Source organism: Gymnoscopelus braueri, assembly GCF_963280865.1.
Source record: "Gymnoscopelus braueri genome assembly, contig: SCAFFOLD_348, whole genome shotgun sequence".
Classification (NCBI taxonomy): Eukaryota; Metazoa; Chordata; class Actinopteri; order Myctophiformes; family Myctophidae; genus Gymnoscopelus; species Gymnoscopelus braueri.
The window spans coordinates 43,084-59,277 of record NW_027660475.1 but is presented as its reverse complement, the minus strand read 5'-3'; the positions used below and the strand labels follow the sequence as shown (position 1 = coordinate 59,277).

The following is a 16,194-nucleotide window of genomic DNA, read 5'->3' as shown; positions in this document are numbered from 1 at the left end:
ATGCATCGTCGGATCAAGTTGGGATCACATATTAGTCTCTGAACAACGCAGAGACAAAAGTAATTTCACCCATAGGGGACACCATGACCACAAATTCAACAAATGTCACTGTTTCTTGCAGGAACATGACCAAATTAGGTACACATGATCTCACGATATGACAATGAGTGTGGCATGCCACACTCTCCCACCATGACAACAGCAGAGAATGTGAATTGTTACATTGTTATTTATTGATTACAGCTCTGACAACATAGTCCCCACCAGGCTGCTAGCAAACTGACAGACATGTGACTGAACCCTGCAGTGTGTGACTGGGTGCTGGACTTATCTGCCAGACCCCAAGCGGTCAGGGTTTGCAGCCACACCTCTACCACCCCCACCCTTAACACAGGATCCCTCCAAGGCTCCCTGCACTGCACACTGAGTCCTCTGCTATACCCCTTGTACACCCACGACCACGGTGTGGCCAGAAACCGTTCAAACACCATTGTTAAGTTTGCTGACGACACAGTGGTGGTGCCAGGAAAACAGCCTCTTCCTGAACACGGGTCACAGAGTGAAATACCATCTTTACAATTATATCTAATGCCCTGCAACCTGCAAGAACATGAACAAAGACATGTATATCAATCCTTCACATTCTGTTTTATTGATAGCTTTAAAATCATACTGATATTGCAATAATATCAATGCTGAGGAAATGCGTGCCCACCACAGCAGTGTGGTGGACATTTCCTCTGACATTTGCTTACATTTCCTGTGACCGTTGCTCACAATGAGACATTTGCTCCATTGTGTCTATCCTCCTTTAAGCAGTTAAAGATACAAGCTGCACAATACGTGCACACATAGCAGCCAACCACGGCCCAAGCACCTGTCCAATTGCCTTCAATGGAGAAAGTGTACTTTTTATGCCTACATATTTATCTCACTTCTCTCTCTGTACCAGTTGCTCTCTGCTCTGCTCTCATTAAATACAAAGACTGTAGGCTATAGGTTGTTTTGTTTCCCCTCCTGATAATTCTGGATTTTGCAAGAAACAAATGAACTGATGCTCAACCCAACGTCTTCAGAGTATGATGGGTGCTGACCTAAAAGCCTGGCAAATAATAAAGTCGTCAGAACCCTCAAATAAGTATATAACACTTTTACTGACGAACAACAGCAGAAGGAAACATCAACTCTCTCAGCGATGAGACCTGTGGGTGTGTGAAGTGTGGTTTCAGAACAGGATCTTAAGCACGTGACGCCCAAAAGTGTGAACATGTTGGGTTCCGTTGATAGGCTTTTGTAAGGTTAGACCTCCTCTTAAACGAAAGTAGTTTGAAGATGAACTAGAATGGCGGAGGACGTGTACGCCGTACCAGACCTGACAAAGAAGGTCAGATATGGCCGAAGAGAAAGGCAGCAGGAGATGGAGGAGAGAGGAGAGAGAGAGGAGAGGATGGTAGACAATGACATATATGTCTCTGCAGACGACCTTGACCTTGACACTGACCATGGCACACAGCAGGATGCTGTACAGCAGAACACAACACAACAGCAAAATGGAGGTAAAGCTAAATGCTACAATGATTAACTAACGCATCTATGGATGTTACGCAAGAGCAGTGGTGTAGTGGTGTGTCTGATAGTGTGGCTATACTCTAATTGTACGCAACGTCCCGTGCCGTTTGTTGCTTTAAAGGAACAGTGTCCTTTGTAAAAATAAAAAACAAAAGACCAGAAACAGTGACATGAATTCTAAGTGCCGCCAAAAAGATACAATTTGAACAGTTGAGCTTATTCATGTGTGAATAAGCCTCACGTTTCATGTGCTCTGCCTTGTTTAATCTACAATAAAACTTTTAAAAGGTTTTATATTCAAAACCATGGGGTGTGTGTGTGCGTGGCACGGGCACACTCACCTTATCCTCACAATTTATTAACATTTTCTGCAATACCAGTTGAGCCTATCTGTTGTACTTGTTGTCAGAGTACTTGGAGGCCAATCTATGATGTCAGTACTATGACATGATGACACATACATCTGCAAACATATCTAGTGAAAATTCCAGGTAGGATACGTGATATGTTTAGGTTAAAACAAAAGGGTTTTGTCAAAGGTTTAAAACTCTATTATTCTGATCATCATAATCATTGCTATAGAGTGTTTGTTCAGTAACAGTCTCTCCAGCTCTTTAATAAATAGAATCAGCCAATCAGGAGAGAGTACCCATTATCAGCTTCCCTCTAATAATGTTCCAGTTCCAATTTTGTCTGCTCATTTCTTAGCGTCACCACTTCCAATTTCACCTGTTTAATCTGAATCCTGTGTGATAGAATTGTTAACCTGAAAATGTGTTTTCTGATAGTACTCTATAGCAATACTATACTATCAGAATATAGCACTATTTAACCAAAAATATCACTCACCTTAACTTTAAAGTTAAAAGAAAATAGTAGTTTTCTTAATAAAGAAAAGACTAAATGCATTTTAGGTTCAAAATAAAATTAATTATCTGTTTACTAAAGAACTGGGGAGACGGGGAGACCCCTGTTACTGAACAAAAACTTTATAGCAAAGATCACTTTCAGAACAGAGCTTTTTTAAACAATTTTTGTTGTGTCTTAGGGTCATTCCAGAATTGGAGGACATTTGGGCTTTCAAATTTTTGACAAGTTTCTGTTATATATTCATCAATAATAGGTAATAAACTATCAAAAGCTTGATTGGCTCAGCTCAGGCATCAAAGATATTTTTTTAATTACATGTTTTATTTGTTGTTTGCTATACCTGGCGCAACCCTGTTACCAACACTCAGAAACCTGAAAAAAAGTGCAATAATGTATTTTTAAAATATAATTCCTTTACCATTAGGTTAAAGAAGTAACATTCTCTCTGAATAAACATTTTATTTCAGATATTAATTTATTTCAATTAGTTTAAGCAACTTTTGAAATCTATCCTGCACAACTTTTCAATTGTGGCATGTTTCACTTTACTAATTTAAGTATTAATTTTCAATATTTGCTCTAACCCATTATGCATATAATTACTTAAACTCTTTAAAGGACAATAGGTCAAACCCTTATGCGCTGAGAAAGACATTTATGTTAATATTTGATTAAAATGACAATGGTAACAGGGTTGAATAGCTACATTACTTCTGATTATAGATTATTTTCAGTGTGACAAATAAATGCTCAAGACCACATAATTAGTCTTTTAATAACTTTTAATAACAGAAAATGAAATATTATTTGAATAACTTTTAATATGTTTCACATGAGGATGGTTGGGTAGGTAGTGTGGAAATGGAAAATGGACCAGGAGGCAGCAGAGCTGTTCCAGAAAATCAGGGTTTTATTTTGCAAACAGGAGCTCACACATCTCACCATCATCAACCCCACCTGATCACTAGTTTTCAAACACCTTTTATACCTGGTCACCAGCTAACTTGACCAATCAGGGAAGACTCTAAGTAGTTCCACTTAGACACAGGTGGCATTGCTCACACCTCAATTAGACCTAACCTGTCAAGCCTATTAAGTTAGAGGACATAACCATTTACCCTAACCATGTGTACAATGCAGACAATAACACATACTGTGTTAATGTTAATAAATTAACAAAGTATTTCCTTCTGTGAAATGAATAATACAACCAGAAAATCAATATAACCAGGAAATCACATCTTAAGGGGGGATGAACACTCCTTCTTAAATGGTTATGTCCAGGAATTTAAGTCTGTAGACAAAGAATAGTGAAAGTGAATAGTGAAAACATGAGCAAGAGGAATCTGAACCTTCCCCTTGCAAACATTACACAATCAATGACCTCATACTGTACCTGAATATGAATGTGATTACATGTTTGGAATTTTGGGACTGGAGAAATGAGCCTCCATGATATTTTTCACCCCTTCTCCCTTTTGCTCACACATAACCTTGACAAATAATATGTTTTTTCTTACCACAAAAATGCTTAATAGTGAACTGGTATGGTTGGAGGGCTATAGACACCACTGGAGGATGCAGGCATTCTGATATTGCATCGAGCTAGTGCATCCACCTTAGTAGCATAGTAGTAGTAGTAGAATGATGACCTCTCCAATCTTGTCTTTGGTACGACTGCCTGGATGCATCCATCACTTGTACAGCCCCTTCAGTCAGATCTCTCTGATAGTCTCCTCTGCTGGAGCAATGGTGCTGCAGAACCTCTGTCGATAAGTCTCTTCAGTAGCATCGTATTTGTTTGGTACTGCTGTTTTGATAGCTTCGTATGACTCTGACTGTTGTTCATTCATGCCAGCATATGCATCAAGGGCCCGTCTGGTCAATAAAGTGACAACCGGGGCAACCCATTTTCCCTGCCTCCACCCCCATGCACTCAAACCGCACAGAGAAGCTCTCAGCATCCTCACCTTCTCTGATGTCTGGAATTCTCGGTTCTGAAACATGAGAGGCTGGAGTTTGGTTAGGTGGATTATCAGGTCTCTGATCCAGTGGCATGGGCTGTCGTGATGTCTCTGTGTCCATTGCACCAGAAGCTGTTTGGACTTGGTTACGGCCAGAACAAGATTTATTCAGTCCGTTTAGAATGACACATAAAGTTCCTCATCTCTTCCATGAAGCTAGTATCAACAGGTGGTGCCATTGGAGTACTCACTGTAGCCTCTTTTGGTCGCACCACTGGTCCTTAATCACATGGTTTGGCGGTTACCAGAGAACAGTCAGATGGATCGGGAACAGAGATGACAACCCCTTTAACTGGAGGCCCCAACTCCATGCTCTCCTCACGCCAAACACTTTCTTGACTCCCCTGTTCAACTGGGTTCAGCCTGATAACTCAGCCTCTTCCACGTCCACCTGGCATCATGGTCTACTTCACAGTTGTCAAATTCATAAAGGCATACCATCCCACCACTGCCACCAAACATCTACAGTATAACTCATTTGACTACATGGTTAAAATAAAAGGAAGCAATATAGTCTGTAAAATTCAATAATGTTTAAAATATGTAGATTAACCTAAATTATAGTTTAGATTATGTAATGTTTTAAATTTAACCATAAATAATAGTTTTTTAATTCTATTAATGCAACCCTGTTAATGTTGTACAACCCTGTTACTCTAATCACAGTAACAGGGCTGCAAGTAACAGGATTGCAAATATATGCTAATGTTAGCTTTTTCTCAGGAATAGAAGCATTTACCAAGAGGACAAACTCACATAAGTAAATAAGTAAAGATTTTTTTGTCAAGTATTTATCTTATTCTGGAAATATGCATAACAGGGTTGCATGAGGTAGGTTGAGACATTCAAGCAAGGCTGACAATGTTATAAAAATATGAATAATAGAAGAGAGGAGATACCTTTGCTCTACCCACGCTGTTAGGAAAGTGTTTGATGATGGCACTTCTAGTGTGTCATGTGACTCACACTTTTCTTCTTCTTTTACCATGCTAAAAAGGTTAAGGTAACAGGGTTGCATGCAAGTTGTGGGACACAGGTTCCTTGCATAGTAATACTTATTTAAAATATTATGTTAATTAAAAAATATGTTTCCACATCTACAAGAGACATCTATGAACAAAATAATGCAAAAGAAAGTAGATTTAGATGTCATTTTAACAGTTTTATCTGAGATTCCATTTGGTCACCAAGGGGGTGGGACAAGAGAAAACTAGCATTTTAGGGGTACTACAGACTTATTTGGTATTTTTTTTAAATATGTTCAAAAAAAAAATTCTCCAAGTTGATTTAGATTTGGTCTCAGGACAAGTCAAAGTTACACGACAACTGCATTATTTAGTATTTTGTAAATGGATTATTTGACATTTCTTGGGTGGGACGTAAAATGTCCTCCAATTCTGGAATGACCCAAAAATTTACTGCATCTTTCAGCTGTAAATGTATGTACATTTCCTCTTCTACCCCGGATTTGAACCTGGTTTCATGCGCAAGTGCTGACATTTTATCATTGAGCTCATAGAGCTTGCTTGCTTGCTTGCTCGGGGAATAAATTGAATCTTGACCAATCAACATCAACATTTTTGTCAGATCCTGTGTCTAGGTGAGACATGACCTTTGACACAATATAAATGTCTCAATATAAGAGCAGACAATTTACAACCACCCCAATTGTATAAGTTATATTGTTTTAACATAATCTACCATATAGATTGGACAAAATTATTATGTTATTCATAAAACAAAAGTTATATAGTGCCGCTTTAAGAACACTAGGGGTTCGGGCCGCTACGACCGATATGTCTGATTCATAGTGTCAGGGGCTTTGTCAGAGTACCTGTTTACCTTTCTGTGTCCCTTTTGTGGCCATATATGGAGATCTCTGCATCTGTCTGTCTACCTTTGTCCCTTTTATGCCCATATGGAGATCCCTGATGTCTTTAGTATGTGCCCATACCCTGTTAATTGGCACGCTCAAGCCCTATTCGCACGGGACTAGTATTATCTAGGGACCTCAGGTGATTTGTAATAGTTACGGGGGGACGTCTGTTTTTTAATCCCGTGCGAATCGACCATGTCGGTGATTTGTAAAGTAATTATTACAGGCCAAATTACCTACCATATTTCAGCAAACACAGTGGTCCTATGATAATTTTAGTCCAGTGCGAATCGACATCTCTGTAATTTGGGGTGTAATTGACTTTTTTTTACCTTTTTACCTTTTTTTAAAACAAGTTTTTAGTTTTCTCCGCGCATTTTCCCGCTCTCTTTTCCGGTCGTGAACAATGGAGGCTACTTCTGATATTTTATTTTAGTGCAAATAGTAGCTCTGCCTATTAATAATAAAGTTACGGCCGATAATAGACACTTTCCAATCAATTAAATGACTCCTAAATAGCAAGTCAGGTCCTTAGCCCCATTACATGTAAAATATAATAAACCACTACTTGTGTAGATATATCAATAATTAATATTGTAACTCGTACAAGACACTACACTCATCAAAATTTTGTTTTTTGTTCTCCTTTTTTTCTCTCTCTCCTCCCTGTATCGGTCTATGAGCTGCTGGTGTGTCTGCACGTCCAGCAGACAGCTGCAGATCTGTGGAGCGGCGCATTTAGCGGCAGACAAGGTTGTCACATGCACAAAAAGAACAGATTTACAAGCTATCAATGCTGTGCTATGGTACAGCCCTACATGATGTTAGCTTGTAGATCTGTTATTTTTAAGCATGCGCCACCGCAAAGTTATGACGTACACACAGGTCTCAGCCTCTCAAGGCTTCTTCTGACGTTTTCAATCTACGAGAGTTGCAGGGTTCACGCCCCATGGAGACATGGACTTTCTGCACTATGCCCCTCAGATACTCCAAACGTGTACAAATTGAAAGTAAAGGTGCTTACCCCAAAGCCCCAAATGTTAACTACTTCTACGCGGTAGTAGTTTAATGTAATAATCCATATCTTTCAATAAAGAAGTGTTTTAATGCCGTCTGTGGCCGATTCTGTCGGAAGTTCCCAATGGGCGGTAGTGACGGGTAGTGAGGGGGCGCATCCGGTGAAACCCGGAATTACACTAAATGTAAACAGGAAGTAAACGTGGGTGAAAAAAATTGCGTTCGGCCACAGACGGCATTAAAACACTTTTTTATTGAAAGATATGGATTATTACACTAAACTACTACCGCGTAGAAGTAGTTAACATTTGGGGCTTTGGGGTAAGCACCTTTTATTTTCAATTTGTACACGTTTGGAGTATCTGAGGGGCATAGTGCATAAAATCCATGTCTCCATGGGGCGTGAACCCTACAACTCTCGTAGATTGAAAACGTCAGAATCATAAATACTTCTACGAGGGTTGTATACTACAGCTACAATCACTCCACAATGCGTCGCATCGCCATGCATTGTGAGCTTGTAGATCAGCTATTTTCAAATGGCCGAAATTATAGGGCTGAAGTGTGTTTTGTGATAATAACCAACATCTACAAAGTTGGCTACTAACTAAAGTTCTCAAATAATTATAGTGGAGCAAAAAGTACAATATTTGCCTCTGAGATGTAGTGGAGTAGAAGTAAAAGTATTGAACATTGGAAATACTCCAGTAAAGTAAAATTACCTCAAAATTGTACTTAAGTAGGCCTACAGTACTTGAGTAAATGTACTTAGTTACTTTACACCACTGCGAGAGAGGGGCTCGAGTCGCAAAGCGAGTTAATTCAGCCAAAATCTGTCTCTTGCGTTTCAAATTGTATTCTTTGATCTGCTGGTGATATAAATACGGAGAAATTTGAATGAAGTCTTGATCGCGGAGCTACGCAGTTATGGATCTCTTTGTGTCAGTCCGTGCGACGTATGGTTCGCGGCCCCGGCCGGAGCGGCTTGGAGCGGCAGGCGGTCCTTGAGTAAATGTACTTTAATAGTTACTTTACACGGTCGGACCGAGAGAAATACGGCCGCTGTTCCAACACCGCAATGCCACGCGCGCGCGCGCGCACACACACACACACACACACACACACACACACACACACACACACACACACACACATGATGGACAATCAGATGCAGCTGCGGTGGATCCATTTTTTATAATTTTCATTTTACAATATGGACTGACAGTCCATAGCTATAATGTCCATAGAGAATATATCCCCACCTGAAAGATGCTAATTAAACTTTATAACTTGCCTGGGACCATTCCATGCTTCATCTTGCTGTCTAAAATTATATTCCTTGGCTTGCAAACAGCCAAAACTTGTGTAGCCGATGAAACACAACGGCTTTGCATTGATGACACGACACCAGGTATAAGAAACTCATGAAGTGCGTTCGGAAATACAGCACTGAACGGCGCGCACTGGCCAATACAAACTAATAGGAGTGCGCTCTGGTGCGCAATTTCCGAACGCACATTGCTGTCCAATGTGTCCATATTCTAAATGCCCTGTTTTCAGCACTGTCACATATCTTTTATACATATCTTTTATACTCTTTATAATTTTAGCTACAAACTCCGTTCCAACTCTTCAACGTTCGGCCTACTCAGGACATGTCGGCTACCATTTGAATTTTTGAAATAATTTGTACTTTTAGAGATATTTCACTTTTTACTGCTAAAAAAATCCCATTCATTTCAATGGGGAAATTCATACTTTTAGCTAGAAACTCCGTTCCAACTCTATAACGTTCAGCCTACTTAGGACATATTGGCTACCATTTGAATTTTTGAAATAATTTGTACTTTTAGAGATATTTCACTTTTTACTGCTAAAAAAATCCCATTCATTTCAATGGGGAAATTCATACTTTTAGCTAGAAACTCTGTTCCAACTCTATAACTTTCAGCCTACTTAGGACATATTGGCTACCATTTGAATTTTTGAAATAATTTGTACTTTTAGAGATATTTCACTTTTTACTGCTAAAAAAATCCCATTCATTTCAATGGGGAAATCCTATTTAGCTACAGTGGAGCCTGGCAACTGCTTATTAGACCCTAGCAACACCATTATTAGACCATAGCAACCACCTATCATACCCTAGCAACCACGATTAGACCCTAGCAACCACCGTTTTACCCTAGCAACCACCTGTTTTACCATAGTACCGCATATTAGACCATATAGACTGCATATTAGACCTTAGCAACCCCCTATTGGACCCTAGCAACCACTTATTAGACCCTAGCAACCACCTGTTTTACCCTAGCAACCACCAATTAGACCCTAGCAACCACCTATTAGAACCTAGCAACCGGCTATCAGACCCTAGCAACCACAGTTTTACCCTAGAAAACTACATTTTACACTATTCAACACCGACAAACCTTTAGAACCGTAGACCTTTAAAACCTTTAGAACCTTTCAAACCTTTCAAACCTTTCAAACCTTTCAAACCTTTCAAACCTTTCAAACCTTTCGAACCTTTCGAACCTTTCGAACATTTCAACCCTTTAGAACCTTTCAAACCTTTAGAACCTCTTAAACCTTTAGAACCTTTCAAACCTTTCAGACCTTTCAAACCTTTCAAACCTTTAGAACCTTTCAAACCTTTAGAACCTCTTAAACCTTTGAAACCTTGAAGACCTTTCAAACCTTTCAAACCTTTAGAACCTCTTAAACCTTTAGAACCTTTCAAACCTTTTGAACCTTTCAAACCTTTAGAACCTCTTAAACCTTTCAAACCTTTCAAACCTTTCAAACCTTTCAAACCTTTAGAACCTTTCAAAGCTTTAGAACCTTTCAAACCTTTCAAACCTTTCAAACCTTTCAAACCTTTCAAACCTTTCAAACCTTTCAAACCTTTCAAACCTTTCAAACCTTTAAACCTTTCAACCTCTACTAACACTTTCAATACTCAATACCATCAACATTCTTAGCGATCCCACACTGTTTCTTCAGGAACAGTACCTTCTAGTTATTATTTATTTATTCCGCCCGTTTTTTGGCACCTAACTAGTCTTTCTTACTTTTAGCTACAAACTCCGTTCCAACTCTACAACGTTCAGCCTACTTGGGACATGTCGGCTACCATTTGAATTTTTGAAATAATTTGTACTTTTAGAGATATTTCACTTTTAATTGCTAAAAAAATTCCATTCATTTCAATGGGGTAATGTTATACTTTTAGCTAGAAACTCTGTTCCAACTCTACAACGTTCGGCCTACTTAGGACATGTTGGCTACCATTTGAATTTTTGAAATAATTTGTACTTTTAGAGATATTTCACTTTTAATTGCTAAAAAAAATCCATTCATTTCAATGGGGTAATGTTATACTTTTAGCTAGAAACTCCGTTCCAACTCTACAACGTTCGGCCTACTTAGGACATGTTGGCTACCATTTGAATTTTTGAAATAATTTGTACTTTTAGAGATATTTCACTTTTAATTGCATAAAAAGCAATTATTTTCGTTTTTTGACCTCTAACTAGTCCTTCATACTTTTAGCTACAAACTCCGTTCCAACTCTACAACGTTCGGCCTACTTAGGACATGTCGGCTACCATTTGAATTTTTGATCTGAATTCAATTTTTAGAGATATTTCACTTTGAATTTCCCCATTGAAATGAATGGGATTTTCCACCCGTTCCACCCGTTTTTTGACGGCAAACTAGTCCTTGATTATTTTAGCTACAAACTCTGTTCCAACTCTACAACGTTTGGCCTACCAGGACATGTCGGCTACCATTTGAATTTTTGAAATAATTTGTACTTTTAAACCTTTCAAACCTTTCAAACCTTTAGAACCTTTCAAACCTTTCAAACCTTTCAAACCTTTCAAACCTTTCACATCTTTCGAACATTTAGAACCTTTAAAACCTTTCACATCTTTCAAACCTTTATAACCTTTAGAACCTTTCAAACCTTTCAAACTTTTCAAACCTTTCAAACCTTTAACTCTACTAACACTATCAATACTCAATACCATCAACATTCTTAGCGATCCCACACGGTTTCTTCAGGAACAGTACTTTCTAGTTTCTCTTGTTAACTAGCAGATTAATGTTTAGCGATCTCAAGCAGTCTGTCTCTCTCCATAAGTAGCAGCTGCAATCCATCCAGTAACGACCAATTTATGCTTCGACATACAACAGTCAGTGCATGGTGGGAAAAGTACTCCGATATTTTACCTAAGTGAAAGTATCAATTCTGCAATATAGAAATACTCCGTTACAAATAAAAGTCCGGAATTCAAAATGTACTTGAGTAAAAGCACAAAAGTATTAGTATCAAAATGTACTTAAAGTACCAAAAGTAAAAGTACTAATGTTGCTCACAATGTGTTGCGATGCGATGCATTGTGAGCTTGTAGATCGGCTATTTTCAAATAGCCTATGTAGGCCTATAAAATAGGGCTAAAGTGGTTAATGTATGTTTTATAATATAATAATTGATAATTGCAAAGTAACTAGTAACTAAAGTTTTCAAATAATTGCCGTTGGGGTGTAGTGGAGTAGAAGCAATACAATAGTACTGAAAAGTGGCAATACTCAAGTAGGCCTAAAGGAAAAAATACCAAAAAATTGTACTTAAGTACTGTACTTGAGTACACGTACTTAGTTACTTTACACCACTGACAACGGTGTTGCGCCCCGAATATATTCAATCTGCGCTGCAGTGTGAGCTTGTGGATCTGCAAAGCGATCCTGATGAATCATGCTTAATAATGTGACGTTGTAGCCTACGTCTGGCATTGGCAGACGGGGTATAATGAGAATAAAAGTAAAATCATTCAAATTATTGAATGATTATAATTATAACTAGAAAGCACTGTTCCTGAAGAAACAGTGTGGGATCGCTAAGAATGTTGATGGTATTGAGTATTGATAGTGTTATTAGTGTTAAAGGTTTGAAAGGTTCTAAAGGTTTGAAAGGTTTGAAAGGTTTGAAAGGTTTGAAAGGTGCTAAAGGTTCAAAAGGTTTGAAAGGTTCTAAAGGTTTTAAAGGTCTAGGGTTCTAAAGGTTTGTCGGTGTTGAATAGTGTAAAATGTAGTTTTCTAGGGTAAAACTGTGGTTGCTAGGGTCTGATAGAGGTTGCTAGGTTCTAATAGGTGGTTGCTAGGGTCTAATTGGTGGTTGCTAGGGTAAAACAGGTGGTTGCTAGGGTAAAACAGGTGGTTGCTAGGGTCTAATAAGCGGTTGCTAGGGTCCAATAGGGGGTTGCTAAGGTCTAATATGCTATATGGTCTAATATGCGGTTACTATGGTAAAACAGGTGGTTGCTAGGGTAAAACGATGGTTGCTAGGGTCTAATCGGTAGTTGCTAGGGTATGATAGGTGGTTGCTATGGTCTAATATGATGTTGCTAGAGTCTAATAAGCAGTTGCTAGGCTCCACTGTAGCTAAATAGGATTTCCCCATTGAAATGAATGGGATTTTTTTAGCAGTAAAAAGTGAAATATCTCTAAAAGTACAAATTATTTCAAAAATTCAAATGGTAGCCAATATGTCCTAAATAAGCTGAACGTTATAGAGTTGGAACGGAGTTTCTAGCTAAAAGTATGAATTTCCCCATTGAAATGAATGGGATTTTTTTTGTAGTAAAAAGTGAAATATCTCTAAAAGTGCAAATTATTTCAAAAATTCAAATGGTACCCGACATGTCCTGAGTAGGCCGAACGTTGAAGAGTTGGAACGGAGTTTGTAGCTAAAAGTATGAAGGACTAGTTAGGGGCCAAAAAATTGGGGGAAAATGGGGTGAAGATAACATTAGTGTGATCGCTTTAGCGATCCCACAATGAGGACGGTAGGTTTTGGTACATGGTCAGTCTTGGAAGGGGGGAAACCGCTCGTTTACGGTTTATTATGCCACCTAATAGCTTACATTTTGATTCATTCTCTGTGAGAGTACCACAAATGTATGCCAAATATATAAGGCGTTCTGTCTTGACTTGGAGTTCCAGTACATTTTTTAACTATCCATTTCTTAAATTAGCTATGTTCTAATGCTAATGCTTTAGAAAAAAACTTCATGTTGGTGCACCCTTCATAGTTCTTAAATCCATGAATTTTGCAAAATGTTGCAAGGGAAGTCTCTCTGTGCCAGCCAGGATTATTTTTCGTCGCACAATGGTTTTCGAGTGGTTAACATTATGCAATATACAAGACCACTATAGCCTACCGCGAATGAGACGCGTTGTGAGCTTCTAGATCTGCTCTGACGCTGTGCACCGTGTGTGTGTGTGTGTGTGTGTGTGTGTGTGTGTGTGTGTGTGTGTGTGTGGCGCTGCTCAGGAGCGCAGCTGTGGAAAAAAACACTGAATTGACGTATGAAAATGTACGGATTCGGATTGTAATGTGTAACTTTATTTAATATCAAAATAATATAGGCTACTGATATAATAATATTCATTATTTTTTTAAATATATTTACGGGGCCAGAGCTCTCAGCTCTGGACCTGTTTTAATGTTCCCCTCTTTTTTCTTCTCCCACTTTTGGCATACGCTTTTTACGAAACTTGGCCATATGGTAGATGGTCATGAAAAACTATCAAGAAATAATTCTCACAATCTTTCGTCAAAAGGTGGCGCTATAGCAAAATGCCAACTTTGAACAGGTACAACTCATGCCCTGTTTGACCTACAGCCATGAAACTTCAATATACATATGCGTCTACTCATGATCAACAACTTTCACACTCTGACTTTTGACCTCTGACCTTTAGATCTCCCACCATTTTGAATAATATGAAAAACAGTTAAAACCTATCTCCTCCTGGGATTTTTTAGTAATCTGCACGAAACGTTTTACACATGAACTTTGAACCTATGCCGAAAAACTGATGCAAAAGATTTTCCATAAGTGAAAAAATGAAGCTTTAATGAGCCAATGAATATTGCAGTTTTATGACAATTATTCATCTGCCCCTAACACATACATGCAGACTCACATTTCTTTGAAACTTTGCGGTAATGTTGAGGGTCATTCCAAATATCACTGAAACCAATCTTACTCCAATTGGTCAAAGGGGGGCGCTATAGCGATTTTTTTTAAATGCAAACTTTAAACAGGCAAAAGTCTTGCCTCGTTTGGCCGACAGCCATTAAACCTGCTTACACATGTGCCTGACTCATGAGGAACACATGTATCACGTTAACCAGTAAGCTCCGCCCTTAGATTGTCTGCAATTTTGAGCAGTTTGAAAAACACTTAAACCCAGGATTTTTCAGCTATTTGCGTGAAACTGTATCATCTGTGTGATCTCCTTTTTCACAGGTTCTTGTCTGTTGGTCCAATGGCTTCTCCCTTAAGCGAGTGCCTCACGACCGCAAGGTTGCCGGTTCAAGCCTCACTTGATGCAGACTCATTTAAGTTGAATTGCAAAAAACATGACTGTATCAATGAATACATATGCAAACGGTAAAGATGAAATGCTTATTTGAGAGTATGTTTTTTCAATGTATGACGTACTTCATTGTGAAAATATCCGATCTACAATCTCACAACTTTTCAGATAGCAACGTTTTGTGAGCTTGTAGATCGGCTGCTTTCACTGGTTTCGGTTTCGAGGAGACATACAATTTCTCTATTGGTAAATGGTTTGTGAACGAGTGATCTTAGTGTTAGTGAAACAGGGGCTTGGTTCATGACAGAAGGCAAAAGTGTATGATCTTCAACAGACAACTTCAGCCTGGATGAAGCTATAGCACTACTTGTAGTGTCTCATTCTGTGAGTCCGAAGGTTGAGAGTTTGATTCCTGTCAATGGCAATAGGTTGAGCTGTCTGTTTCTCTCACTCTGTCTGTCTATCTGGCTCTGTCTGTAGGTGGGTCATTCCACTTTTCAATTGCATCGCACAAAACATGACTGCATCAAATAATGCATGTGCAATTTTTTAAGACATTACAATCTAATATTTAATTCAGACACTGTGAAACCACATGTTGCTTTTCACTTGGCAGGATGTAAAATGTCATCTCTCTCTCTCTCTCTCTCTCTCTCTCTCTCTCTCTCTCTCTCTCTCTCTCTCTCTCTCTCTCTCTCTCTCTCTCTCTCTCTCTCTCTCTCTCTCTCTCTCTCTCTCTCTCTCTCTCTCTCTCTCTCTCTCTCTCTCTCTCTCTCTCTCTCTCTCTCTCTCTCTCTCTCTCTCTCTCTCATTCACCAGGTCAGGTCTGTTGGTCCAATGGCTTCTCGCTTAAGTGTGTGCCTTAGAACCTCAAGGTTGCCAGTTCAAGGCCCACTTGATGCAGACTTCATTTAAGTTGCATTGCACACAACATGATTGTGTCAATTAATGCAAGTGCAATTGTTAAAGATAACCTGAAATGCTTATTTGAGAGTATGTCTTTTCAATGTATGACATAGTTCATTCTGAAAATAGCCGATCTACAATCTCAAAACTTTTCAGATAGCAACGTGTTTCTGAGCTTGTAGATCGGCTGCTTTCACTGGTTCACTTTTATCTTCAACAGACAACCTCAGCCTGTACAAAGCTATAGCACTATAGGTAGTGTTGCAGCTTGTCAATCCGAAGGTTCAGGGTTCGATTCCTGTTAATGGCAATAGGTTGAGATGTCAATTCCGCTTCCATCTCTCTTCAATCTATTCCGTTTCCATGTCTCTCTCGCTCTCTCCCTCTCTCCCTTCAATCTATTCCGTTTCCATGTCTCTCTCTCTCTTCAATCTATTCCGTTTCCATGTCTCTCTCTCTCTTCAATCTATTCCGTTTCCATCTCTCTCTCTCTCTCTCTCTCTCTCTCTCTCTCTCTCTCTCTCTCTCTCTCATATT

General features: G+C 38.9%; 1 protein-coding gene across 2 annotated transcripts in view; it reads left to right on the top strand.

The window, feature by feature from the left end:
* Positions 1 to 1,434: 1,434 nt before the first annotated feature.
* Positions 1,435 to 16,194, top strand: part of LOC308081536 (CD209 antigen-like protein C) — a 49,226-nt gene continuing 34,466 nt past the window's right edge. For both annotated transcript variants that reach the window (XM_080457903.1, XM_080457904.1), the window contains exon 1: positions 1,435 to 1,556. In XM_080457903.1, the coding sequence (XP_080314029.1) occupies positions 1,448 to 1,556 (109 nt within the window). In that variant the 5' untranslated portion in view covers positions 1,435 to 1,447. The remainder of the gene's footprint in view (positions 1,557 to 16,194) is intronic.